The sequence below is a fragment of the Garra rufa genome, chromosome 17, assembly GCF_049309525.1.
Source record: "Garra rufa chromosome 17, GarRuf1.0, whole genome shotgun sequence".
NCBI classification, from domain to species: Eukaryota; Metazoa; Chordata; class Actinopteri; order Cypriniformes; family Cyprinidae; genus Garra; species Garra rufa.
Window position 1 is genome coordinate 2,901,263 of NC_133377.1, and position 26,381 is coordinate 2,927,643.

The 26,381-nt window shown below is 36.0% G+C and overlaps 1 protein-coding gene across 1 annotated transcript in view; it reads left to right on the plus strand.

Annotated features, from left to right (window-relative positions):
* Positions 1–873: 873 nt before the first annotated feature.
* The window catches only part of LOC141290215 (alpha-catulin-like), a 26,557-nt gene continuing 1,049 nt past the window's right edge, over positions 874–26,381 (plus strand). Inside the window, exons 1-9 of the mRNA XM_073822411.1 lie at positions 874–1,000; positions 2,953–3,140; positions 6,193–6,312; positions 9,706–9,795; positions 11,160–11,330; positions 12,495–12,695; positions 16,316–16,405; positions 18,284–18,442; positions 18,981–19,073. Of these exons, the coding sequence (XP_073678512.1) occupies positions 874–1,000; positions 2,953–3,140; positions 6,193–6,312; positions 9,706–9,795; positions 11,160–11,330; positions 12,495–12,695; positions 16,316–16,405; positions 18,284–18,442; positions 18,981–19,073 (1,239 nt within the window). The remainder of the gene's footprint in view (positions 1,001–2,952; positions 3,141–6,192; positions 6,313–9,705; positions 9,796–11,159; positions 11,331–12,494; positions 12,696–16,315; positions 16,406–18,283; positions 18,443–18,980; positions 19,074–26,381) is intronic.

Sequence of the window (26,381 nt, forward strand, 5' to 3'; positions counted from 1 at the left end):
CCACTTTGAGATTTAACAAAGAAAAGCTGTCGGATGCAATCAGGACTGTGTCTTCCGATGGACAAATGTGTCATTGAACATGGAACAGAGCTATTTCCCTTCAGAAATTACTCTCATTTCTCATGTCTAAAATGTCTGTATTTCTCACCCTCTTTCTCCTTTCACTTTTGAATGTGGCAGTCTTTCCGTCGCTCAGAATAACACTGCTTTATTGAGGCACGAGGCAGGGAACGGCACTCATCAAGCGTCCTTTCAGCACGTTCCAACTGGGACATGACATGCCAGCCCTGCCACCCTGCCCAAAAATAAGCCAGCATATAGTATTTGTGTCTAGACAGGGTTGTGTGCTAGTAGACGCCCACTGAGGAAAGTGAGATGTTTATTGATGTTTTCAAAAGTGACCACCCGGAGTGATGGATTGCTTTTTAAATAATCAAATGGTGTGTGACTTAATGTTTTAATGTGTTCTGAGTTTGAATGAACTTTGTTTCAAAGCAGTGGCAGTTTTATAAATGCTTGTTGGTTTATCTGTAAGTGTTTATTTTAGAGGGAGGAGAAGACATGTTATGTATGTGTGTTTGTCTTGCATGCGTTTCTTACAGGGCAGTTTTAGTGCTAGTGTGGATTTATATAGAGTTGCCTCAATGACATTCATAAATTTTAAAGTGTCCCAAAAGTGTCCGAATATTTTTGTGGCCTATTCTAGCTATATTTTGGGGACAGATTTAAAAAATATGTTTCAAGAAGTTGGCTAAATCTGACAAACATATTTTTAATAAGAAGTTTGCTAAATCTGACAAACTTATTTTTCGTGTTCTGAGAAGGAAAAATGCTTCATAAAATTACTATATATTTTTTTTTATGTCGGCGCCAATGGCCTGGTGGGCAGTGCGCCGACATGTGGTGCAGTTGCGCCTCGGGTGTCCTGTGGTCGAGTCCCGCCTCGTGGACCTTTCCCGATCCCGCCCCCCATCTCTATCTCCCATTCGCTTCCTGTCATGTCTCCACTGTCCTATCAGAGAATAAAATTTGATAAAAAAAAATCGACCAGTATTATTGTGAAATATTATTACCATTTAAAATATATAATATATTAAAATATATATTTAGTTTATTTTTATTTTTATTCTAAAACATTTCTTAAACTGTGGTTTGGGTTAGTTTCTTATATGTGAAAATTTGCAAATCAGCATATTAGAATGATTTCTGAAGGATAATGTGACACTGAAGACTGGAGTAATGATGCTAAAACTTAGCTTTACCGTCACAGGCATTATTTTAAAATATATTAAAAAGGAAAAGAGTTATTTTAAATGGTAATAATATTTCACAATAATACTGGTCGATTTTTTTTTTTTATCAAATAAATCCAAAGAGACTAAAACTGTGAAACATTCTTACCATATATGTGTATAATATTTATGACTTATAATATAATATAATATTTCGAAAATTAATCAAAACTAAATTTTCCGATGTCGGTTATTTTGTTTTTTGAATCCTGTTAATACTTTCCCATTTTATATATTTTTATATATTTATATCAAATTATATTATACTTTTTTTTTTGGAGAAAGTGTAATGTACTCATTTTAGGGCTGGACGATTATTCGAAAAGTAATCAAAAGCAAAATTTGGAACCTCTAACCAATTTAATTTTCTGATGTCGGTTATTTAGATTTTTTTTATCCTGTTAATACGTTCCCATTTTATATACACTTAGATATTTATATGAAATTATATTATTATTTTATTATTTTATTTTTTTAAGAAAATGTAATGTACTCATTTTAGGGCTGGACGATTATTAGAAAAGTGATCAAAACCAAAATTTTGAACTTCTAACCGATGTAATTTTCCGATGTCGGTTATTTAGATTTTTTTTTTATCCTGTTAATACTTCCTTATTTTATATATTTTAATATATTTATTCCAAATTATATTATTATTTTATTTTTTATTTTAAGAAAATGTAATGTACTCATTTTAGGGCTGGACGATTATTCGAAAAGTAATCAAAACCAAAATTTGGAACCTCTAACCGATGTAATTTTACTATGTCAGTTATTTTGTTTTTTTAATCCTTTTAATACTTTCCCATTTTATATGTTTTTATGTTTTTATATAAAATTATATTATATATTTTTTTGAAGAAGAAGAAAATGTAATGTACTCATTTTAGGGCTAGACGATTAATCAAAGTAATCGATATTCAGAACCTCTTACCGATGTAATTATACTATGTCGGTTATTTATTTATTTATTTATTTTTATCCTGTTTATAGTTTCCCCATTTTAGATATTTGTATATATTTAGATAATAATAATAGTTATTATAATATACTTTTATTTTATTTTTTATTTTTTTAAGAAAATGTTCTCATTTTAAGGCTAGATGATTAATCGAAAAGTAATCGAAACTTATATTTGTAACCTTTAACCAATGTAATTTTGTTACTTTGTTTTTTATTATCCTGTTAATACTTTCCCCATTAGAAACATACTACTGCATATGTAGTTGGCATTATACGGACATGTATGACCTTTGATTTGGTTTTGATGGTTTTGATTTTAGGTCATATCGTCCAACCCTAACTCATTTGGAGTGTTTCTTAATGTTTTTTGTAGTTGCTTACAATACCTGGCTGGTTTCCATATGGTTGTTTACTTGCTCAAGTCAGTTAGCCACCCTCAAGTCTCTATTAATAGATATTCTAAATAGAGAATGTATAATATTCTCTACATATGGTTCAGTTAAGGATTTTATCTTGTCCTTAAGGCAGAAATCTTAAGTCTGTTCACTTAGAGAAGTAATAACACACCTCTTCTTAACAATCTACATGATTTGCGGCATCATTCAGTCTATAATGAGACCAGTTAAACTTCAACAACAATATCTTGTTATTGCATCTGAACTTGTATGTGCACTTCTCTTGTGTTTGTGATTTTCAGGCACTGCCATAGCTCAACTGACGGATGTGTCCAATCTGGAGCAGTGTGAGGGTGATGGACGCAGCACGGTGTTTAGTGACAGGACTGGCATGGTGAAAGCTGCTCGCATGCTGCTCTCCTCTGTTACCAAAGTCCTGGTGCTTGCAGACTGCATCGTTATCAAACAAATCATAAGCTCTCGCAACAAAGTACGTATTGTCTGCTGGGTCCAAGTACTTGTGCACTGGCCTTTACAAGCACTCAATGTGGCACTCATCTTTTCCTGTCAAGTACAAGAGTACACAGGTGCACACATAGGCTCAGATACTATCGCTGCATGGCCACATATTTAGAGTCCTTCTGCTCTGGAGATAATTGAAGAGACACAGGATAAAGTAGGAGGCCTGTCTTAACATCCATGTCGGTGAGATGAGAAAGTGGACAGTGTGTATGTGTGTGCGCCTGTTTGTGCTCTCAGATCTGGAGCTAATCATGTCCAGTTAGTGATGTTTGGACGGCCAGGCAGCAGAACAGCTCTCCATTAGAGAGGAACACAATTGAATTTGTCCCTGACCATGCCTGATAACGCCCACTCCTAGCTAGCTAACCTCAAATAGAGGCTTCCCTTATCAATTTTCTCCCATGTGAGTGTCTCAGACCACTTCCGCTGAGCCTATCGTTACATATAAGAGTTTGCTTTCCTACACATACTAATGCTGTGCTCTTTAAACACAGTTTCTGTGTGTGTGACTCAGCATGTATGAACAATACTAATACAGTTGAGGTCAAAAGTTTACATACACCTTGTAGAATCAGCAAAATGTTTATTATTTGACCAAAATAAGAGGAATCATGCAAAATGCATGTTATTTTTTTTAATTAGTACTGACCTGAGTAAGATATTTCACATAAAAGATGTTTACATATAGTCCACAAGAGAAAATAATAGCTGAATTTATAAAAATGACCTTGTTCAAAAGTTTACATACACTTGATTCTTAATACTGTGTTGTTACCTGAATGATCCACAGCTGGGTTTTTTGTTTTTTGTTTAGTGATAGTTATTCATGAGTCCCTTGTTTGTCCTGAACAGTTAAATTGCCCGCTGTTCTTCAGAACAAATTCTTTGGTTTTTCAGCATTTTTGTGTGTTTGAACCCTTTCCAGCAATGACTGTATGATATTGAGATCAATCTTTTCACACTGAGGACAACTGAGAGATACATATGCAACTATTACAGAAGGTTCAAACACTCACTGATGCTCCAGAAGGAAACAAAATGCATTAAGCCAGGGGGTGAAAACATTTTAAATTTGAGGATCAGGGTAAATTTTACTTATTTTGTCTTCTATAAAACATGTAACTATCTTCTGTTGCTTCTGAAGGGTAGTACTAAATAAAAAATATGTTATTTAGGGAAAAAAAGAGAAAAATGCACACATCTTCATTCTGTTCAAAAGTTTTCACCCCTGGCTCGTTTTGCAGCGTGAAGCAGGAAAAATGCATTGTTTGTCCCTCTGAAACATCATTGAGTGTTTGAACCTTCTGTAATAGTTGCATATGAGTCCCTCAGTTGTCCTCATTATGAAAACATGGATCTCAAAATCATACAGTCATTGTGGGAAAGGGTTAAAATCATGAAAAACCAAAGAATTTGTGGGACCTGAAGGATTTTTCTGAAAAACAGTGTGCAGTTTAACATTTCAGGACAAACAAGGGACTCATGAACAACTACCACTAAACAAAAAACCCAGCTGTGGATCATTCAGGGAACAACACAGTATTAAGAATCAAGCGTATGTAAACTTTTGAACGGGGTCATTTTTATAAATTCTGTTATTAAAATTAGTTTATTATTAAAAGTATTATTTTCTTTTGCAGACTATATGTAAACGTCTTTTATCTGAAAAATCTTATTCAGGTCAGAACTAAATAAAAATAATCATTTTGTATGATCCCTCTTATTTTGGTAAAATTATTAACATTTTGCAGAATTTACAAGGTGTGTGCAAACTTTTGACCTCAAATGTATGTAACTTAAACATGGTATGGCGGTTTTAAGAATTGAAGACTATTTTTCTCGTTTAAAGGAACAGTTTATCCAAAAATTCTGCCATTAAATACTCACCCTTATGTCATTTCAAACCTGTCATTCATCTTTGGAACACAAATTAAGATGAATTGTTGTTTAAATCCGAGAGCTTTCTGATCCTGCATAGACAGCAACACAACTGATATATTCAAGGCCCAGAAATGTAATAAGGACATGGTTAAAATAGTCTATGTGACATCAGTTTTTCAACCGTAATTTTATGAAGCTACGAGAATATTTTTGTCTGCAAAAAACCCCCAAAAATAACAAATTTATTTAACCATTTCTTCTTTTCTGTGTCAGTCTGCTGCTTAGTCTGTTTTTATTTCTTAGGATCTGAGATAAAGCTCATTCCTAAATAAAACACATTATGAAAGCAACCTTTATGCCAGTGTTGTTTTCGTCGACGATGACGAAATCATTTCGTTGACGCCACTTTTTTTCATGACGATAACGAGACGATGACGAGATAAAAATGGCTCGTTGATGACTAAAACATGACGAGACGTGTGTGAGTTTTCGTTGACGAGACGAGAATAGACGAAAATGTTAGTGGGTGGTCCGTCAGACGTTTAAAATGCATGACATTTCTGCTTATTGTGCATGCCAATTAAAACTTAAAAAGTATCTGACGCTATGGCAAGCCGTTTTAGCATTAAATACTCTTTGCTATACTAGTATGGCAAGCCGTTTTAGCATTCCATCCTTGTTTGTCTTTTATGTTCTAAAACATTCCTTCATTATTGTAATTATTGGTGAAAATAGTCGATCCGGAAGCTCACATTGTGTTGAACTATAGATCTGCTATTTTCAGAACTTATAAGTGACACTACCCAACAGCAAAATACTTACTGACCTACATTAATTTGTTAAAAGACTACATCTTCCCCTTTTTTTTAAACTAAAACTAGACTAAAACCTTTTTGACTTTTCGTCAACTAAAACTAGACTAAAACCTTTTTTGACTTTTCGTCGACTAAAATTGGACTAAAACTATCACATTTAGAAGTGACTAAAATTTGACTAAAACTAAGAAGCATTTTAGTCCAAAAGACTAAGACTAAGACTAAATCTAAGATGGTTGTCAAAAACAACACTGCTTTATGCTACACTTTTTTTCCCCTCAGGGCTGTAGGTGAGAAATACGTGGGCTTTGTGTATGTGTGCAGGTGCTGGTTACCCTGGAGCAGCTGGAGAGAGTCAGCACTTTTCAGGAATTTGTCCAAATCTTCAGCCAATTTGGGAACGAGATGGTAGAGTTTGCCCATCTCACAGGAGACAGACAGAATGTAAGTGGCCTCCGACATAGACACACACACACACACACACACACACACACACACACACTCTCCGTTCACCCTCCATCATTCCCTCACTTCACTTTACAGATAATCAAACACTGATAAGGACATTTCCTATGGCAGATGTGTATAGCCTGTGTAGATTTATATGTCGGCTGAGGGGAGAAGATAATAGAGGGATTTTAGTTATAAGAACTGAACTGTGCTGCACACTGCAATTTCAATCAGCAGCACTCAAACCCCACTGATAAAAACCTTTGGGGTAAGAAACACTCGACCGCAGTGCAGAACAGATGGATGGAGCGAAACGCTATTGCTGCTTATTAACAGAAATTCAAACTTTCAAGGCTCATATCAGCGTGTGTTTGCAATGCAAAAACATATGCAAGATCAGGGAATAGAACTGTGTTTATAAATTAATGCTAGAATTGTTCCATTATCAATGCTCTATTGGGAAACAAAAAACACATACCTGCATATGGTCAGGCTGCTTTTGCTGCTGGGTGGAGATTAGATATGAGTTTGTCAGAAGCTGATGCTGATTTTGATATCCAGAGCATGGGTTTTTAAACAAGAGTCCTACATGTACACTAATGCACTCTTACAGCTGGTAGAAAGAAGTCAATTTATTACAAATATTTTTCAGATCATATTTATTTAGTAAATAGTATACTTTTAAATCAAATGTAAATTCATGTCAGCCACATTGTCTTGGTTAAATAAACATTACTTAGACTATCAGAAAAAGTAAACAACAGCAATTCTATTTTATGTTTTTACATTAACAATGTAATCAATATTGTTTATTAAAGCCATGTATAAATTTCATAAAGTTAGTGTTTTTAAGCATTTTACATTTATTAAAATAATAACTGAAGGCAGTAACAATTTTAACAGTAGGGTGCAACGGGGCCCACCCTAAGAAAAAAATGTGCTTTCACTGTGCCCAAAATTTATGATTGCAGAAAAATATATACGTTTCTATTGAACATTTATAGAGCAACAGATTTTGTGGGAAAATAAATCATACAAGTTGTTTATTTTGTTTAAAAATCTTATAAATGTATTAGGTGTCAAGGGGGGCCTCCTAGAGAGGTGATCAACGCTTCTAAACACTTTCAAACAGCGTTCATTGGTGGTTTAAAATAATAAAAGATTCTGCACCAAATTTTACTTTTGGGGGTTGAATAATTTTGAACATGAACGTTTAGAGCCAATATGATTTTTTCCCCATTATTTATCAATTTATGTTTTCAGAATTACTCAAATGTGTATCAAAATACTTTATCTAATAGTGTACTAATGCCTTTGTAGATTTGTTTTTAGAAAAAGAAATTATCTGGAACAAAATGTCTTGCATGTCAAGGGGGTTGAATAATTTCGATTGCAACTGCATCATGTCAACAAATAGAAAAGTCAGCCTTCTATTAATTATCATGTCAATTATTGTGCCTTTTAGCCCCAACAGCAGGGGTGCTTTTTACCCCAAATACCATACTTTTACATATTCTTTCGTGATTTAAAAATTGTTGTTTTAGTTATCTGAAACAAAACTGAAAATCATTAAGAAGACCTTTGTCTCAAGATATATTCAAGAATTTTAGCGATTCTCATTTGCTACTTAAATCTACAACATTTTTAAAAACATCAAATATTAGATCAAGTAAGCACTGCTGCCCACGATCATGTTAAGGATCAAACAAAATCACACGTGTATCTTGAAAAGCGGATGTTTTGGAAAGTGCATCCAGTGGTTTAGAGGAAAATTATATCAAAGGCGGCCTTTATCCCTGTCGTACCCTAGATTTTATTTGTGAACTTATATTCAAGTATTCTTTTTAATAGTTAACTTTTAACTATTTTTTTTTTATCATCAGTCATCAAAGCTCTGTAAATATTGGTCACAAACGCAGATTTACTTCAAATTTCACCAAGCTGATTACTCATTAAAAACTCTCACAGATCATGTTTTCATGCCATTTTAAGTCTTATTTTGTCATAACAAAGTGGTTATATCCAAATATGTGAGTTGTTTCCATTAGCGGCATTATATTGTTCATTCAGAGTGATTTACAAAATGTGAAACACTCATGAACACAAGAGGCGGGATTTATCGCATAAACCAAGCACAGCCGAACATAACCAGTCATATCCAATCATATCGCAATGGAGGCATTGCCTCCTTGCACGTGACTTTCCCCCAATTATTTTCAATTACCCCCCAGAAAACTCACGGCACGCTTTAGGGGTCTGTTAAAACTCAATGGGCTCCGGGGAGGCGAGAGAAACGCAGACTCCTGCTGTAACTTTACAGTTTCTTTAATGTTTCTTTAGAATAACAAGTGATTTATATACTTTTTAATGTTATATTTTGTAATATTGGTGTTGTTTTATTTTTGTACTATGAATATTTATTTCATCATATAGTAAACATCCCTGAATATGTAGTGTAGGTCCAAAAGTCTGCTAAAACTATTGTCAATCTCATTGTGGCCCATTATTGGCCTTCATGATTGCTCTATCACTCTTTGAAGCCGTATTAATCCAGCCACCATCAGAAACAGGTTTCAGCTGATATTTCCAGCAGCGCATGGCCGTTTCCTCCTCCTAAGGCCTCCTCCGGAGTCCCATCATGATTAGGAGAGTAGTAATATGAATATGAATGACACAGAGAACTGATAGGAAAGGCGGTCTCATTTCAGACGGGAAGCTTCTGTATGTGTTTGATAATGTTTCACAAACACATCACGTTCTATCTCTGCAGAGCTTTCCTGCCAATCTGCGGCCTCCATCTTTTCAGTTTTATTCAGAAGAACATAATAACAGATAATCACTTCTCCTTTTGTGAGCCATGGCTCCCAGCCGGGGTGAGAGAGATCAGGTTCCTCTCATTCTCTCCGTCATGCACACACACAGTCTGTCAGTCACAAATCCCTAATGCCTTACGGCGCGTCGAGTGAGCGCAGCTCTATTGAGTTATATTCCGGCTCGCTCAGTGTCGGTGGAAGGCATTATGTCAGTGCTATCTCTTCCAAGGACCAAATTTACCCTTCATTCTAAGCAAGACCTTGAAAAATGAACACTTAGGATGAATTCAGTTCTGTAGATCTCCTGACAGTCTGCGTCAGATGGTTAAGATTCAAGTCAAGTGCAGTTGATTTGATGAAGGGAAAAAAGCTTTAGTTTTATTAGGATTCAGTCAAATGAGTTTGATAAGCACTTTGTGGAAACCCTAACTAAACTAAATTGATAATGCAATGTAATTATTTAAAAGGGAATTATTTATTTTCTCTATGAAGTTATCTGAGGTTAAACACTTGAAAGCACTCGAGGCATTGCGCGTTTTCTCATATTTGTCTTGCGGATTCTTGTATTTCTCAGGATCTGAAGGATGAAAAGAAAAGAGCTCGGATGGCCGCTGCACGTGCTGTGCTGGAGAAATGCACCATGATGCTCCTCACAGCCTCCAAGGTAGGATTGTGGAAGAGAGTACCATCTGCTGTCTAAACGATGTTAATATCAACAATTCACGTGCATGAATCACGCTTAGGCATGCATTTGTGCAGAAAAATCTGGGTGTGAATGTTTAATGCAGAAATAATGAGCGGCAAAAAAGTTTCAGTTTAAGATACCAATGTAAGAAATAACTTTAATGAGCAAATCTTTCATGCTGACCATGTATTTTGATGTATATTATCAATTTAAACATGAATTTTATCATATTATATATAATAATGTCCTATTATCTATATAATACTTTACTTCTGTTTAGAAGCTTGGGGTCCGTAAGCTATTTTTAAAGAAATGTATAGTTTTTTTTGAGCAGGGATGGATTAAATAGATCAAAAGTGACAGTAAAAATGTATAATGTTACAAAATATTTCTATTTTGAACATTAAAGAGTTGAAAATGATTAAAAAGCATGACTTTTTACAACATTGATAATGATAAGAAATGTTTTTGAGCAGCAAATCAGCATATTTAAATGATTTCTGAAAAATCATGTGACACTGAAAACTGGAGTTGTGGATGCTGAATATTCAGCTTTGCCATCACTTAAATAAATTGCAGTTTAAAATATATTAAAATAGAAAACATATTTTATTTTGTAATAATATTTCTCAAAATTAGCTTTTTTATTTGAAGTTTGATCCATTGAAAATGCAATATTTAAATATAAAAAGTTATGTTAAATTTTATATATTGAAATTTCACTTTTTTTTTTACCTGCTTGCATAAGTAAGAATATTTAGGAGAATATAAAAACTGGTTCATCTGGGAGTCCAAGATCAGACAGTGGTTCTATTTTCAGATATATTGGGTCTTTTTTATTTAGATCTAGTAGGAGAAGTTATTATGAATAATTATTAAGAAGTAGTTATGTGAAAAAAGGAAATAATGCCCTGACTTTAGCAACCACTTAAATGTTTACTGTAGAAGGAACAGGGACTGTTGAAACCTCATGAATCACATAAATGCTACAAGGTTAAAGCTTTTTCTATGGTTAATCACTTATGAAAAAGTACAGTGATGTTATTATGCAATTTTGGACTTGTGTCATGGTTTTTACCATAGTAATATCATAGTTTTTAGACATGTACCATAGGTAACATGTAACATAGGTATAGCACCATGGTTGCCTGTTGTCTATGGAAGTACCATGATGTTTGCATCTGATGCCAGGTCTTTTTCATAATCAAGCTTGTTTGTTCCTCTAAAAAGTGTTTTCCTTTCTCATTCTGAAAAATGTAGTGAAGTGTAATAACACCCTGTTACTGCACTTTTGTTGTTCCTCTGCATTTTGAAGATAATTTTTGTTCCTCTTTGCCTCTCAGACTTGTCTAAGACATCCAGACTGTGAGTCGGCACGGATCAACAAAGAAGCAGTCTTCCAGCGTATGCGCCTGGCCCTGGAGCAAGTCATTGAGATTGTGACTGACACAAGGAGCGGTGGGGAGGCCAAAGCACTTCCTGTCAGCATCTACGCTGGGATTAAAGACTTTAAGGTGCAGGTGTAGGCCAAGGGCACTTAGATGAATCTCTTAATGGATAAAGTTTCTCTTTTAAAGAGTTCTTTTAAAAAAAAGTATTGTTCAGCTAGTCCAAAAAATATATTCTGTGGTTCAAAATTTTGGGGTAAATTTTTTCTTTTTTGAAATAAAGAAAGGAGAAAAATTATATATATTTTTTAGCACAGCCATATTCAGTTGATATTCAAATCTAGTATAATTTTACAAAATATTTTGATTTCAAATCTATTCTGTTCTTTTAAATTTTCTGCTCATCAGAGAATCCACAAAAATATTAATCAGTAAAAGCTTTTTTTAACTTTAATAATAAAGTCTTTCTTGAGCAGCAAATCAGCATATTAGAATATCTAAAGAGTAATGGCTGCTGAAAATTCAGTTTTGCCATCACAAGAATAAATACAATTTTAAATATATTACAATGGAAAACAGCTAATTGAAATTGTAATAATATTTCCCAATATTACTGCATTTTTGATCAAATAAATGCACATTTGGTCAGCATTAAAGACTTATTTCAAAAACATTTCAAAGTCTTACCAACTATTGGTGCTTATTGGACTGCTCTACAAAATTTTAAGAAGAAATTTAGACTGATAGTGAGAATCATTTTAATATTATGGATTGGATGAAACAGTTGAAGGGATAGTTCACCCATAACTTTGTTTCTTCAGTAGAACACAAACGAAGATTTTTCACTTAAACCGTTGCAGTCTGTTAGTCATATAATGGCAGTCAATGGGACCCACGGCTTTGAACACATGAGTCAAAAAACATACACAGACAAAACCAAATTAAACCCTGCGGCTCGTGACGATACATTGAGGTCTTAAAACACGAAACAATCAGTCTGTGCAAAAAACTGAACAGTATTCATATCATTTTTTTTTTTTTTTTTTTACCTCTGATCCACCGCAATGTCCAACTGTCCTGAGCACATTGATTGCCATTATATGATTGACAGACTGCAACGGTTTGAGTTAAAAATCTGTGTTTGTGTTCTACTGAAGTAACAAAGTCACCTACATCTCGGATACCCTGGGGCTAAGCAGATAAACCTTTTAAATATAAAGTATAATAGCTGGTATATCATGAATCACTAATCTTAATATCTCACCAGATGGTTATATGTTTGTGTTTCAGGTTAAAGTGGAGGGTCTGAGAGACTCTCTGTACTGTGTGTCCTGTGAAGCTCTAGCGGCTCAGCTGGAAGCTCTGGTGGAGAAAACCGAAGACTTTACAGACTCTGCGTACACCGGCCACGAGCAGAGAGAGACAATCATACAGCTCTGCCAGATCACACGTCAGGAGACCAAACAGCTCATCAACACATGGAGACATGCGGTAAGATGGACACATACACACATTAGGGAATGCACTGACTAGTCCTTCACCGTATGACTTGAGTTTCACTTGATGGTAACAGCAGGAGTAAAACTCCAAACTGTATCCCAGTGCAGCTGTGTGAAATTGATTTAGTGTCCTTTATATCCTCACACAGACTTTTCACATGGCTTGTATGTCCTTCCTTCACTTCTTTGTTGTGCAATGTGTGAAAGATGTTCTGCATGTCTCTCCTCCTGTGGAGTAACTGTCCATGAACCTCACACCCTCACTGTGCCACATACATTGAGAAAAATAAGTCAGGTCTATAGAAGTTATTTCCTGCTTCCTGTCTTTGGTTTCTTGAATAAGCTATTCATTTGCTTTTATTGTGCAGCAGCATACTTTTCAGACAACTTTTATTGATTGTACATGATTTGTTCTGTGTGTGATATACATGTAACATACATATACATTTAACATAAAATAAGGACTTTGTGCATAGGTAGAATTGACTCTAAAAACTTCTGATTTCTTTAAACCACAGAGAGCTGAAAACAAAGGAAAAAGTCACAGAAAGAAAACATGGGGGAAAAAAGAAATGATATGGTTTGATAGCAGCATTAATTTGAAGGTTGATACTAACTGACATGGTATTCATTGATATATACTGAATAGCTTGTGAAAGAAAAATGCTGTTCAAGGAAAAAGATTGAGTCACTGCAGTTTTTGACTTTTTCTTTCATGTTACATATACAGAAAAATGTCAGCATCTTCACAATTTTTCATAATGGAAAATTGAAACTTAAACTTTTAATCTTATGCATTTGTCCATAGTGACTGCCTTAAATCTAGGTATCAAAGAAAGCCCTGACCTCGGCATTTCTAGTACTGTGAAGTCACAAGAACACATGGCGAATATGAATAGTAGCCAAAAAATATGAGATAGAAGGGTATGAAATGCAGGGTTTCCACAGTCATAGAAAACCAAGTCTTAAGTAGCTCAGGTATATTTGTAGCAATTGCCAAAAATACATTATTGATATCTCTTTTATTAAATAAATCTTTAGGATATAAAGTAAAGATCATGTTCCATGAAGATGTTTTGCAATTTTCCTTCCATAAATATATCAAAACTTAATCTTTGATTAGTAATATGCATTGCTAAGAACTTCATTTGGACAACTTTAAAGGCAATTTTCTCAATATTTAGATTATTTTGCACTCTCAGATTCCAGATTTTCAAATTGTTGTATCTCTGCCAAATATTGTCCTATCCTAACAAGCCATACATAAATGGAAAGCTTATTTTTTCAATTTAAAAAATTGAAAAACACTGGTATAGGCTGTGTATACGCTTTATGTGCTATTCAGTGTTTCCCGACGCTTCAGTTCAGTTTAAAATGAGCAGCTGCGCGCACACGTCGTTGTTCACGCTGCAGTTTCAGAAGAGAGGGTGTGATTCAGACCGTCTAATGTTATTTAAAAAATGGCAGTTCAAGAATCACTTATTAATCATAACTGACTGAAAAGGCCATGGAAATTTATTGGTCAAAGTGTGATGTTTCAGACACATTTTATTTCTCATCTGTAGTTTTTCTCATCTCAGGCAGCCACACTTTTGATGTGTGGTCCACATTGACCAAGAATCGCCCACTTACACAGGAAGAGACCAGCATTTAAAGTGACAATTTGTTTTGTTTTACATGCTGTTCAGGGGAGTACTTATCTGAAAGAGGTTGAACCAAAATGATAGTTTAGTGTGGAAATTTGAGTCTTTTAAAATTACGATCATAATTCCTGTTCTCCAAAACTTAATATATATTGTTTTCTCCCACAAACAACTAAGAACACAAAGTAAAATATATACTTTTGCTTGTAAAATACGAGTTCATTCATTTTCAGACAAAACCACTGATGCCAGTTAAGTTAAATTCAGTGGTTTGTTCTTCCTTAAGAGCACTCATTGTATTTATAGAACACCTTTGTAACCTCACTACATCACCTAGGGATCCTATAAAACTAGCCAATTGTGTTGTAACTATCCATTTAAAGGAGAAGTTCGCTTCCAGAATGAAAATTTCCTGTCATCTTTATGTCTTTCTTTCTTCAGTCGCAAAGAAATACATTTTTTAAGGAAAACTTTCCAGGATTTTTCTCCATATAATGGACTACAATGGTGGCCATCGGGTTGAAGGTCCAAAACGCAGTTTCAATGCAGCTTCAAAGGGCTCTACAGTACACGATCCCAGCTAAGGATTTCCACAATTTGGATGTCCACAACAACGCGAAACTGCGATGCGACAGAAATATCACAACCATTCAGAAGAGAGAACTGTAGTGCACTCCCAGCAAAATGAACAAGTTCTTGTTCAAACAAAATCTGTATGTAGGACACAGTGTAAGGGTTTTATCTAGAGAAACAATCAGTCATTTTCTTAAGAAAACAAAAATGTATATACTTTTAACCATAAATGCTCATCTTGCAACTTTACTCATTATGAAATCACGTTGGAAAGGTCACGTACGGTTAGTTCATCGTCTGTGTACATCATGTGATAAAGGTACGCTAGGATTAAAAACGCCATTTAGTTTTCTCTTCCAGCTTAAATGATTGCTGTTTTACCTTTTTTGTAAAAGGCGTTTGACTTTCTTTGCATGTTCGCTTTGTAAACACTGGCTCTGTACTTCCCTACGTTACGTAATGCGTGAGGTTAAGCTAGTGCAAGATGAGCATTTATAGTTAAAAAGAATATAAATTTGTATGTATTTTTCTTAGAAAATGGCTGATCCTTTCACTAGATAAGACCCTTATTCCTCAGCTGGGATTGTGTAGAGGCCTTTAGAGCTGCATTGAAACTGCAATTTGGATCTTCAACCCATTGATCCCCATTGAAGTCACTAAATGGAGAAAAATCCTGGAATGTTTTCCTCAAAAAAACAAAATTTCTTTTTGACTGAAGAAAGACGGACATGAACATCTTGGATGACATGGGGGTGAGTAAATTATCATTAAATTTTCTTTCTGGAAGTGAACTTCTACTTTTGACATTTTTGAGTGTTACTGTCAACAAACGGACCATGGATATGAATTTTCCTCCTTCAAGCACTGCACTTATTTCTTCTTTGTCTACCAGTGTTTGAATGTTTACGACTATGTACTTGTCTCTGCTGTCATCAGCCAAAACTTATTTAGAGACACTTTTTTACGTGGTAATATCTGGGTTGTTCCCCACTTTACCTGTCCACCATTTCAGTGACAGAAACATTCGGAGTGTGTTCACTGAAGTGCAATGACTGTTTAAGTCCCAGTGTGATTTCTCAGAGTAAAGCAAGGAAGATGAGAGAGCTTCAAACATTCACACGGCTTCTGTGGCGTGTTTGTGTTGACACCCCGTCGTAATCCCGTCTGAAAGCAATCCCACCCACCTGTCTGCCTGTCCTCTGAAGAGAAAACTGCGGATAAAGACTGTCATGTCTAACAAAGTCCATCTTTCAGGTTGCTTGGGCCACTGACACTTGTGTTGAAACTTGACGGCTCTTCAACATGGATGGTGCACGTTCAGCTGGTTGAAAATCATCCTGTTTGCAGTGTGTTAAATTCCCTTTCTCCCTTTGTTTCTGTTTCTTTTCCCCTCCAGCAGCAATCGCTTAAAGCCAAAGAGGCCACGGACGAGATGGAGCTCTCCATTTTGAAGACTTGTCAGAGTGTCAGTGATCTCAGGCGAGAGGTGAGATTTTTGTGACAAGCTCTGCGCAGGGATTGAATCCCATGAGCCAAAGGATCTAAAACAAAATCAGAGACGTCCATCCTGTATCACTTATGCTGAATTTACAGTGCCATGACATATTTACTCATGCTGTGCATTTGAATTGAATGTCATGAGATAAGAATGAACGTTGTGTTGTCTAAACATACCAAAACAAATTGAGGCACTGTAGTCTGATTCAGAAAGTAAATGACTCTTATAAGATAATTCTTTTAATAAATGGCTCAAAAAGATTCAGAAAATCATGATTTATCAGTTTGTAATGAATCATTTACTGAATACATTAAAAAGCTTTCATGATGACTTGAAAGATTTGAAGATAACTCAAAATGAAAGCTGCTTTGAGAAACTTTAAGGGATAGCTTACACAAAAATTAAAATTCTGCCATTAATTACTCACCCTCATGCCGTTCCAAACCTTAAGACCTTTGTTCATCTTCAGAACACAAATTAAGATATTTTTGAGGAAATCCGAGAGCTTTCTGACCCTGCATAGACGGCAACACAACTGAAATATTCTCAGGTCCAGAAACATAGCAAGGACATTGGTAATGTAGTCCATGTGACATCGGGGGCTCAACCGTAATTTCACAAAGCTACAAGAATACTTTTTGTGTGCAATAAGCATGCGCTAAATGTCACAGATTTCAGGAATTCACATTTTTGTATTTTACATTGTTTTCAAAAACTACTTTGAAACCCGTTTTGAAAAGGTTTGCATTTTCAAGCACCTAGAGTGCTGTTGTCATGTAAATGAATGACAAAAACACATAAAAAGTTTTATGTTTTTAGTTGAAAACAGTGTTGTGTAAATGCCCCCCATATACACACATAATTCGTATTGCTCATTTTGCTCATAACAAATAAAAAAACTGTAAGAACTGAGGTATGTTGCTAAAACAATGTTGTCTTGTTTTGCATGCAATTATTACCAGTACTTAAAGGAGTAGGTCACTTTCAGAACAAAAATTTACAGATAATGTACTCACCCCCTTGTCATCCAAGATGTTCATGTCTTTCGAAATGATGGTTTTTGATTTCTGTCCATATAGTGGACTTCTATGATGCCCACGAGTTTGAACTTCCAAAATGCTTCCAAAACGCAGCTTTAAAAGGCTCTAAATGATCCCAGCTGAGGAAGAAGTGTCTAGCGATACAATCAGTGATTTTCTCAAAAAATAAGAATTTATATACTTTTTAACTTCAAATGCTTCTCTTGTCTAGCTCTGAGTGAACTCTGTGTATTGAGGTTCATGACAATTAAGGTATGTCGAAAAACTCCCATTTTATTTTCTCCTCCAACTCCAAAATCAACCATACTGTACATCGCTGCAGAAGTACTGACCCAATGTATACAAAGTGAACATGCAAAAAAGATTAAACACCCTTTATAAAAAAGGTAAAACAGAGATGTAGGATGATAGTATTGGGACTGTATTGAACCAGAAAATACAGTGTTCACGCAGAGCTAGACAGGATGAACATTTGAGGTTAAAAAGTATATAAATTGTAAAAACAATTTTTTGAAAATAACACTAGATAAGACCCTTCTTCCATGGCAGGGATCGTTTAGAGCCCTTTAAAGCTGCATTTAAACTGCATTTTGGAAGTTCAAACTCACGGACACCATAGAAGTCCACTATATGGAGAGAAATCCTAAAATGTTTTCCTCAAAAAACATAATTTCTTGACGACTGAGGAAAGACAGACATGAACATCTTGGATGACAATGGGGTGAATACATTATCTTTAAATTTTTGTACTAGAAGTGAACTAGTCCTTTAAGGAATTTTTAGGAAACACTGATCAGTTCACATTGGACATTTTCTCTTTGTTCAGCTTCATAGGGTAGCAGTGGGAAGAGCCACTGAGCTGTTGAAGCTGCATTCAGATCATCTGGTGCTGCAGGCCCTGAAGGCCTCCGGTGGGGATGGAAACCTGGAGGCTGTGGCTGATTATGCCGGCACACTGACCGAACACAAAGAGCAACTGGTGGAGGTGAGTGGTTCTATTTAATATTAATTGTCCAGACAAAGATTACATTACGAAGCAGTTTATCTTCAAAAATATGTGACCCTGGACCACAAAACCAGTCATAAGGGTCAATTTTGTGTAGATGAGATTTATACATCAACTGAAAGCTGAAAAAAATAAGCTTTCCATTGATGCATGGTTTGTTAGGATAGGATTTTAGGATAGGATATTTGGCCAAAATACAACTATTTGAAAATCTGAAATCTGAGTGTGCAAAAACAAAAAACTAAATATTGAGGAAAATAACCTTTAAAGTTGTCAAAATGATGTTCTTTGCAATGCATGTTACTAATCAAAGTTTTGATACATTTACAGTAGGAAATGTACAAAAGATGTTCATGGAACATGATCTTTACATAATATCCTAATGATTTTTGACATAAAAGAAAAATAGATTATTTTGACCCATACAATATATTGTTGGCTATTGCTACAAATGTATCCATGCTACTTATGACTGGTTTTGTTTCCACTTCAATGGTGCCATTTATTCTGATTTCAGACTTGTCGTTTGCTCTGCCACATTTCTGGGACCGAACCGCTGGAGATCACTTGCGTTCACGCTGAGGAAACTTTCCGTGTCATTGGTCCGCAGGTAAACAGAGAAAGTTTTCTGCTTTTAGAGTAGCAATCTGGCATCTTATAGCTTGAGACCTTATTTGTCAAGGATTTCAGAGACTTACACAATATAGATTTTATTAATAAAAGAACTGAAGAAGATTGTTATTTGCCTCAGTTAGTGCTTATTTTTCAAAAACCACCAATGCTTATTAGACACATTTTGCACTGTTGTTGTTGACTTTGCAGCTCTGATTGCAGAAAAACACAGCAGAGGGAAACACTTAAACACATAGGCATAAAATAGCAAGAAATTGCAATTAAAATGCATTTTCAGCTGGATGAGAAAAACAAATCATGCATCAAAATCATATTTGCGTTTCTGGCTTGTTTTCTTTTTCAATACAAACAGTAGTTAACATATGAGAAGAAAAAGAAAAGGTAAGATTGGGGCAATACACAAAATGTCATATTTAACCGAGTATATTTGCAGTGCATTTCATCAGCGTGCTTCATTAGCATATCTGATTGCATGCAGGAATGAGAATTCTTAGAGAGGGCAACCTCACCTCACCAGCCAATAATGATGAGGCCTAAAGATCAGGCAGCCAATAAGAGCCCAGCGGGTGAGCGGCAGCTTCAGGGGTGCATGATAATGAGTTGCTTTATCAGTAATTCCAAAAGCCACAGGTAATTACCAGCTAAATCCACACCCTCAGCAGAGACGAGCTGTGTTTGTTTTTTGAAACATCCTCCCAGTAAGCTGTAAATCATAATTATGCAGTTGCCGACAGAGTTAGATGGTGCATTTATGCTGTGGGACACTGGAAAGAAACCAACGATGAATATTGATATTCAGATGTTGCACAGGAGTCTAATTATGCAGTCGCATCAAAAATTACACTACACTGAGGTTTTTGAAAGTCTCTTATGGTCATCAAAGCTGTATTTGTTTGATCAAAAACATGGTGAAATGTCAGTCATCACAATTTTCCCAAATTTTTCACATTTTTTATATATATATTTTTTTTTTGTAGAAATGACTGTCTGTGTGTATATGTGTGTGTGCAGGGGCGGATTAAGGTTGTCAGGGGCCCCTAGGCTGATCTATGTGTGAGCCCCCCCCCCCCCCCACACACACACACACACACACTTTTCAACAGGCCCATCCAAAAATTATTTTTTTTATATATATTCTAATTTTGTCAAGAATTATAAAAAAAATCGGCAGTAAGCTCATAATTTGTGTTAAAATAGTCTAAATATTAGTTTTAAAAAGTTAATTTTAAAAAGCTGGTTATGTCTAACCTGTCTTTGTTTCTGCGCAAGTTCAGCAGACAGTGGTTCGTGTTTGTTCCGATCAGAGCATGTGAGCGGAGAGCGCATTTCTGAATATTCCGCTTGCTCAATCCACTCAGGGTCGCTGGCTCAACCCAGAATGGCCTGCAAATATGTGGAATAAGGGCTGCCTTCGACTAAAGTCAACTAATTGTTCATTCAAGCCATTCTTGGACAAATCGCCCCTTTATATTAATTTCATTACTTAGGCTATATACCCGATAGATGAGCATTTACGTGATATAGCCGCACTCAAGCGCAGACCACAAGGAGACATTTAATTATTTATTAATAAACTGGTGTTTTCTGTGTTGCAGCAAAGATGAAGTTGACGATGTGGTCTCGCCATGAACGCCAGAGAGAAATGCACATTTCATATGATTACATATTCAGAGAGAAGGCAAGCCTATTTATTTTAGTTTTTAATATTTTAGTTTAAAAGTAGACATTTCAAACTTTCTATAATAGATAGCCTATATTTCTCAAATCTGTGAGGCACAAGCTGAGTTTCGGCGCCCTCCAGTTCACATGCAATGCAACTGATCGTGTCGGCGCCTTATTACATTGTCTGCTATATATTTGCTTGTTATTTATTAAACACAGGCAATTGGTTGATAAAACATCAAAATTAAGATACAATTTATAAAAAACGAAAATCTTTTAAAAAAGAGACTACAAAACAAAACTTAATGAAGTGGTCAAAATGTTTTACCCATGTCTCCAGAGTCCAGACATATTGCACATCTCATGATGTATCATATCTTTCTCATGCTGCATGCTCACTGCATGCTCACTTTCATAATCAACATTGATTAAATTAAAAAACATAATGACGTCACATATTTTCCAACCCAGCCCTTGGCCCTGTTGCAACAGTCCTTGTTTAGGTACCTTAAACGCGCACGTACAGTCTCGGAGTCATCGCTGCAACCAGGACATGAAGAGAGCCGAGACCCACATCACCATGCACATATATTTGTCTCTGCCACCCCAGGATGCTAGCGCGACCAGCGCCATTGCTAGGAGGGCGCCAGCGCCTCTGCCTCTCAGCCAGGGCCGGCGCTAGACCCGCATGTTTAATATTTGCGACTGACACAGAGATTATATGCGGCTATGCGGTGGAGATGAGTTCCCTGTCAAACATGATTCGGCATTAATTAGGTTATTTTGTCAAAAGAAATGTTCTTGATTACAAGAAAAATACAATTTTTTCTTGTTGTGGTTTATTTTGTCTTTCCTTTATACAGATTTAAATAGTTTCGTTTTCGAAGTACTCTAAATTATGTCAGTGATTCTCCGATGTTAAATATGATCAAGAATTATTTTATTTCGATCTACAGTGTAATAACAGTTGAGAAAAAGATTAGCCTATGGCCCTAAATATATATATAAACACTACAAGCGAATTCCTTTTTTCTTAACTTTTAACTTTTTCTAAAAATTATAAAGAATATTAAATCAACTTAATAGGCTAGGTTAACGAATTTTCTTATGCAAACATAACGAATGCACTTCAAAACGAAGTTTTCAAATAATATTATTTTATATATATTAATAGTTGTATTAAACAAATTTATAGTGCTTTAAATTTATTAAGTAATGTTTAATTTCGTTCGTTTAGCTCTCTGGAAATGTAAAGAAAAATACCCTTTGAATTCGTTTTCAATCCCTGGTTTTAAACAAGCATATATTTGAGATAATTTATATAGGCTATTATTGCTTGAATAAACGTTTAAAAATAGTGCTAGAAATTGTATAATTAAGGAAATTAAACAGACCTAGGCATCTGAAAAGACATGTCTAATAATTCCAAAAAGAAAGAGAAGCATTGGACATAATCAAAATATTTATTAGGAAAACCATTTTCTTAAGAATTAAGGTGCTGCATGTGTTTATTCAGTCTAATCGAAGTGTGCGTCTCTAACCCGTCTTTCCCAACAAAAATCCCACTCCCTCTCAGAAAATACATAAAACTAACATTACTGAGCTATATACGTTTAAAAGTAGCCTATAAAATGGTACAATGGCATTGCTCAGTTAAGCGTGTTGGGAAATCGGGCATTTTGTTCCGCCTCAGCTTTATTTAACAGTTAATAACGCAAGGTAAATAGGTCTGTATTTCAAAGAAAATTGTGTCTAGTGCAATATGAATTACAAAGGTTTAATTGGCATCTTTATTACAAACGACCAGACCGACCGCGACCCGAATAACATTAGAAATATTTTTGGATGACTCGTAACCGCGGGTAACCGCAGCCTCCCGCTCATTTTGGATCAACCAGCGCATCACTGGTGGGGAAGGGAGACTGGAGAGAGGGCGATCACCTTTTCTCCGCTAATTTGGTCTAGGCCTATATTACCTTTATATTGCTTTTGTATATCAACATGCTTTAGACATATTTTATTTGTTATTTATACTAGTAGCCTGTCGTGATGATTTTTCACGACCCAGATTTTTTGGTGCCCCCCGCAGCCCAGGAATGATGCTTATGATACGTAATGGAGATTCCAAAGCACTCTTCTTTGGTCAGAACCACGGAGAGCGATCGCGAAGTCCGTCCTATGCACCGAAACTTTTTTACAATGCAACAAAATATTTTAGAGCAAGCTATTAAAATGTACTATATTATGTATAGTCACAGATAATTTAACAGTATATTAGTCAGTAATTTTTATTAGGTTAAACAGTGATTAGATAACGTTTTTAATTTAACGTTCACTGGTGTCCCTGCCTACGCCGTGCCGTGCCTGGTTCGCACTTAAGTATAAAAAAAAAAAAAAAAAATTGTCTGGCCAATCCGAGGCCCCCTGAACACGTGAGGCCCCTAGGCTGCAGCCTATGTAAGCCTGTGCGTTAATCCGCGCCAGTGTGTGTGTGTGTGTGTGTGTGTGTGTGTGTGCATGGGCGACATTTGACTCTTGAGTCAGGGGGGGCAAGAAAAAAAATCAGATGTAAGCATTAAAACAGTGCCCTACGGTATTGCAGCACATCAAAGCAGTCAATTAAAGCGCTGCACTTCAGCCCGGGCCGATGGGCCCTGACTTTTTTTTACACCCCAGGGCTACGGCTTCGGGCCAATTTTCACGTCATAGTTCAGACCCGGGCCGGCATCGGGCCTGTTTTAGGCTTCTCCTTATTTTCATAATTTAGACATCCATCAATTATGGTGAAGAAAAAAAATGCCGCGCTGGTGGAAACAACACGAAACTTCACTTTCGCTTTCACTTTTGAGACCGACTCAGACACCGTTTAGTTTGCTTTAGCGCAGCTGAATCCGCGTTCAAGCGCACACAATAGGCTAAAACTCACCCCAAGCACCGGCAAAAATAAATAACAATGAATGTGTCGAGGAAAGAGTAAGGACATAAATGAATTATTTATTAATTAATTTGTGTATTCTGAGTCAGTGTCGCAATCTCCTTTTTGGACGCGCCTTCAGAGAGAAATTCATCTTTACGGATTACATGAAAGAGTTTGTGCTTTTGATTTGTTTTATTTCGTTAAGTAATAATTTAAAGCTTTCTATAAATGTATTTATTATGTCTGTGAGGCATGCATTTCGCTTCATTTTGTTAAGCACTCCTGTTCAAGAACCAGACCGCAGAAAGCACATAATTTTTGTTTTCTTTATTTTATAAAAATGCTGTAACGTTTTTTTCCGATGTATTACTCGTACTTTGTGAGCAAAAATGACGGATAATTTTAAATTGCTTCCAATGAAAAAAATGCAAGTGATTGCGCTGGTGCGTCGATGTCCTGCAAGCTTTAGCTTCCACTTTCTGCACAAACTATGCGCATATAGCTCACGTGTATCTGTAACGTTTAAACTACCATTGTTTTATACTTGAACTGTTTTATATCTATAGATTTCATTTTAGGCAAGTCGTGATGATTTGAGAAGGCAAACTGATCAAACAGACTATCAGTCTTCCGCTGGGCGCTGTTCGGTAAATATATATATTTTTAACGAATAAAAAATGCTCCAAGCGTTTTTCTAAATTAGCTAAATAAAAAACGAAACTAAATATAAACATTTTACCATTACATACAAAACTGAACTATTTTATAGCTGAAACAGTAAGTTGTTTTGGGAGAAGGGGAAAATATATTTTTATCCCGTCTATTGCTTCACCGTTATTTCGAGAATAAACCCAGCGTAAATATGCAAATGTCACTCCCAAAACACATCAGCTTACATGTGCCGAAAAACGAAAGTTTCATACAAATTCTAAATGGATTATAGCCTGGAAAGTGCAAAGCACGCTCCCCTTATTATCACTAAAAATTCATAGAGATCTCACAAAATTCCGTTATAATTAATAAAGCTCTCATAATTAATATTTTATTTACATCGCGTCTACACTCATAAGATGATTCACGAGCGCACAAAACGGCACTTAATAAAAACCGATCAGGCGCTTTCAGCAGTGAGTGAATTCTGACAAGTGTTTTGTTCGGAAACAACAGATATGTCTGTGATTGGCTACATTGCTCAACGCTGCAAAAACACATTAGGTAGTTTGCCAGATCTTCAATTGCTTTGCTTTCGTTTGAGGGTTATATAGCACCGTCTAGTTCCCAAGTACAACCGAGCCTAAGCTTGGCTAAAGCAGTTGCAGCGGGGCTGTCGAGGATTCCATGACTAACCACAGGGGGGCAACTGCCCCCCCTTGCCCCCCCCTAATGTCGCCCATGTGTGTGTGTATATGTAAGGAATAATTGACGACGGGCCGTAGAATTCTTAGAAAATAATGCACACCCGAGGTGGTGATGCGGTCACGACGCGAAGCGGAGAATTCTACGGCCCGAAGTCAATTATTCCGCTTATACTACAGTTACCACACCTCAAGACATCGATCAAGTGATATATTTCAATACATTCGTCCGGTTTTTATCCTTAAAACGCTATTGTGAGTAGGATTAATTTCTTACGCAGCTCATTCAACAGCTTCGTTGCTAGTTCCAAAACGTAATTTTAGAACTAGTAACTAACGACGCTTGGGCTGTTAATAGCAAAATAATGCCGTTAATAATGAAGTTTAGACAGACCGAAAGACAAGCAGACAGACGGAAAGAGTGAGGGAGAGAAAAACTGTGTATGACTTTACCTGGCTCTCTCACGTCTGTGTCTCTCAAGGGTGACTGGCAGCATCATCTCTACTAACAGTTAAACTTTAAGTTCATTTTTTTCAAGACCACGCCATTGTTACCTCGCGTGTGAGAGCTGTCATGTCTTTTTTAAGTTGTTAATCGTCAGAGCAGCGCTAACAACATTAGCGCGAATGCTAACGCAAGTGCAAACTGTAACATTATGTGTGTGCGTCTGTGAGGCAGTGTTGCCAGATTGGAAATGTCCAAGTGTCGTACCAGAAGCTCAAAATTATCGTATTTTAATTCTAGATGTTTCAGCTATTTATCCTTTTCAGCACTCATTTTCTATACTTTATGTTAAACTAACAACCTCAGTTTTGAGACAACTGACCTAGTTGCGACAGGAAAGTTAACTTGTGCTCGTGAGAGAGAGCCATTCTCTATGATGATTGGTTGAGAAGACGTAAGATTGGATGAAAGACATGTGTAACGCCACGTTCACGTCTCCTCACAATCATGAAGGTAGGCGTAGGATCCACACAGCTAGATGAGAATAGAAACTCTATAATTACAACGACCATGGTGTCACAAAATTCTGAAATTATCGTACATTGTGGTATTATTGATCGTACATCGTACAGAGGTCAAAATTATGGTACAAATACGATAATTATCGTACGTCTGGCAACACTGCTGTGAGGTGAGTGAGAGAGGGCGAGAGAAATAGTTTGTGCTTTCCGTACATAATAAATTAAAACGTAATATATTGTGGAAAAAAACATGGAAATAATCTGTCGTTTTTATCCTGATGTTTACTGTATTTATTAGTTTGGCCAGTGTCATTGTGGGTTTTAGTTATTTTGCTGTTTTGGGCTGTAAGGACCTTTGAAATAACTGAAATCGTATGGCGAAGTG